Consider the following 1,625-nt stretch of genomic DNA (forward strand, 5'->3'; position numbering starts at 1 on the left):
CCCATCTCGGCCTCCCAAAGTGCTGGGATTACAGGCTTGAGCCACTGTGCCCGGCCGCTCATAGTCTTTATTGCCAGCTGAAAATAATTTATTATAGAAAAATGTAAAAGCATGCAATAAATAGAAATCAAATATTTATTGCTTGTATTTGTGCCACCATTGACTGAACTTAGTATGTTATCAAAATATATTTATCTTTTAAAGGGGTGACATTTTTTCCTTTTCCAAATTACAGTAAAACCAGGTGGAAGAGAATGGTTTTAGCAGCTTAGAAAAAAAAAAAAGTAAAAATCTGAGGTTTGGCATTATAAGTTATTTATAACAATGGGAGAAGAAAAGACAAGTTGTTTCACATTACAGACCTACCCCCAACTCCAAAGCCTAATACTTTCTTACCAAGTCAAAAAAAGAGACACATTTGACGTGCAAGCTGGAGATTGCCACATGAGTGAGACATTTATGAAAACCTAGATGGAGGCTGGGGAGTGGCTCTCACGCCTGTAATCACAGCACTTTGGGAGGTTGAGGTGAGCAGATTGATCACCCTGGGCAACATCTTTTGTAGAGACCCCCCCTCCTCTTCCCCATCTCTGCCTGTGGTCCCAGCTACTAGGGAAGCTGAGGTGGGAAGATGGCTTGAGCCTGGGATGCAGTGAGCAGAGATCACGCCACTGCGACCCTGTTTCAAAAACAAACCAAAAACCTAGATGGGGCAGTGTCCTTTTCAGCCCAAGTGCCACCAGACACAGCACAAGAGACTACTAAAACTCAATGGCAGGAGGCTGGGCATGCAATGTTTGGGAGTATAAGCACCACACTTCTGGCTCAGGATTTGGGAAGTAGGGCAAACAAAACCTACTTGGAAAATAATCGAGGAAGAGAACCAACAATTGTCTTCTGCAGAGGTGGGGACAGGGAAGGAAGTAGGGCCAGGGCCAGGAGCATTTTACGTCACTGACCTAACTCCATTTTACATCACTGACCTAACTCGGGAAGCTATCAGGGCCCATCTTCAACTGACCTTAAGAGGAAAGCCAGATGGTTGATGGGAGAATCCACGGGAGTGAGAGGGAGAAAGGGAATGTGGCTGGCAGGAGGCAATAGCCCCTTCCTTCCTGGGCACAGGAAGGCAGTCAGGGCACCAGATCCAGGCATTGACCTCACAAGGACAGCACAGTTTTTGCAGTTTAGAGATCACCCACCTACCCCCACCTAGCTACTCATTCTGCTCAGCACTACCTGGTATAGTGCTGAGCACTATACCACTCTCTGCCCCAAGGGAGTGGATGTCTCTATAGCCTGGGGCTGCTTCTGAGGCAGCATTACCCTCTGCCCCCTTGGCTTGGGGCTCCTGGCTCTCAGGGGTAGCAACAGACTTCCCTGACTGGGCAGTGCTCTTGTTGCTATAGGCACCTTGCTCCTGCATTTCCTCTGGCTGAGAGGCAGAAGAACCGCCCCCATCCTCCTTCCAATTTTTGTGGAAGAGCAGGGTGCTGAATTTGAAAGTTTTCTTAAGAGAGAACTTTTTGCTCAGTTCCCACCTATGAGTGAGAACATGCGGTGTTTGGTTTTCTCTTCTTGTGATAGTTTGCTAAGAATGATGGTTTCCAGCTGCATCCATGTCC

At 47.2% G+C, this 1,625-nt stretch overlaps 2 protein-coding genes across 3 annotated transcripts in view; one reads left to right on the top strand and one right to left on the bottom strand.

The window, feature by feature from the left end:
* NT5C2 (5'-nucleotidase, cytosolic II) overlaps positions 1–1,625 on the top strand; it is a 94,592-nt gene that overhangs the window by 4,727 nt on the left and 88,240 nt on the right. Inside the window, exon 2 of one of the 2 annotated variants that reach the window (XM_011957359.1) lies at positions 236–527. The exons of the other annotated variant lie outside the window; for it this stretch is intronic. The gene's annotated coding sequence lies outside the window, so the exon portion shown is untranslated. The remainder of the gene's footprint in view (positions 1–235; positions 528–1,625) is intronic. 2 annotated transcript variants of the gene reach the window in all.
* LOC105522824 (MARCKS-related protein-like) overlaps positions 1,217–1,625 on the bottom strand; it is a 1,523-nt gene continuing 1,114 nt past the window's right edge. Inside the window, exon 2 of the mRNA XM_011957425.1 lies at positions 1,217–1,541. Coding sequence (XP_011812815.1) covers positions 1,217–1,541 — 325 coding nt within the window. The remainder of the gene's footprint in view (positions 1,542–1,625) is intronic.

Source organism: Colobus angolensis, unplaced genomic scaffold (assembly GCF_000951035.1).
Source record: "Colobus angolensis palliatus isolate OR3802 unplaced genomic scaffold, Cang.pa_1.0 Scaffold44, whole genome shotgun sequence".
NCBI classification, from domain to species: Eukaryota; Metazoa; Chordata; class Mammalia; order Primates; family Cercopithecidae; genus Colobus; species Colobus angolensis.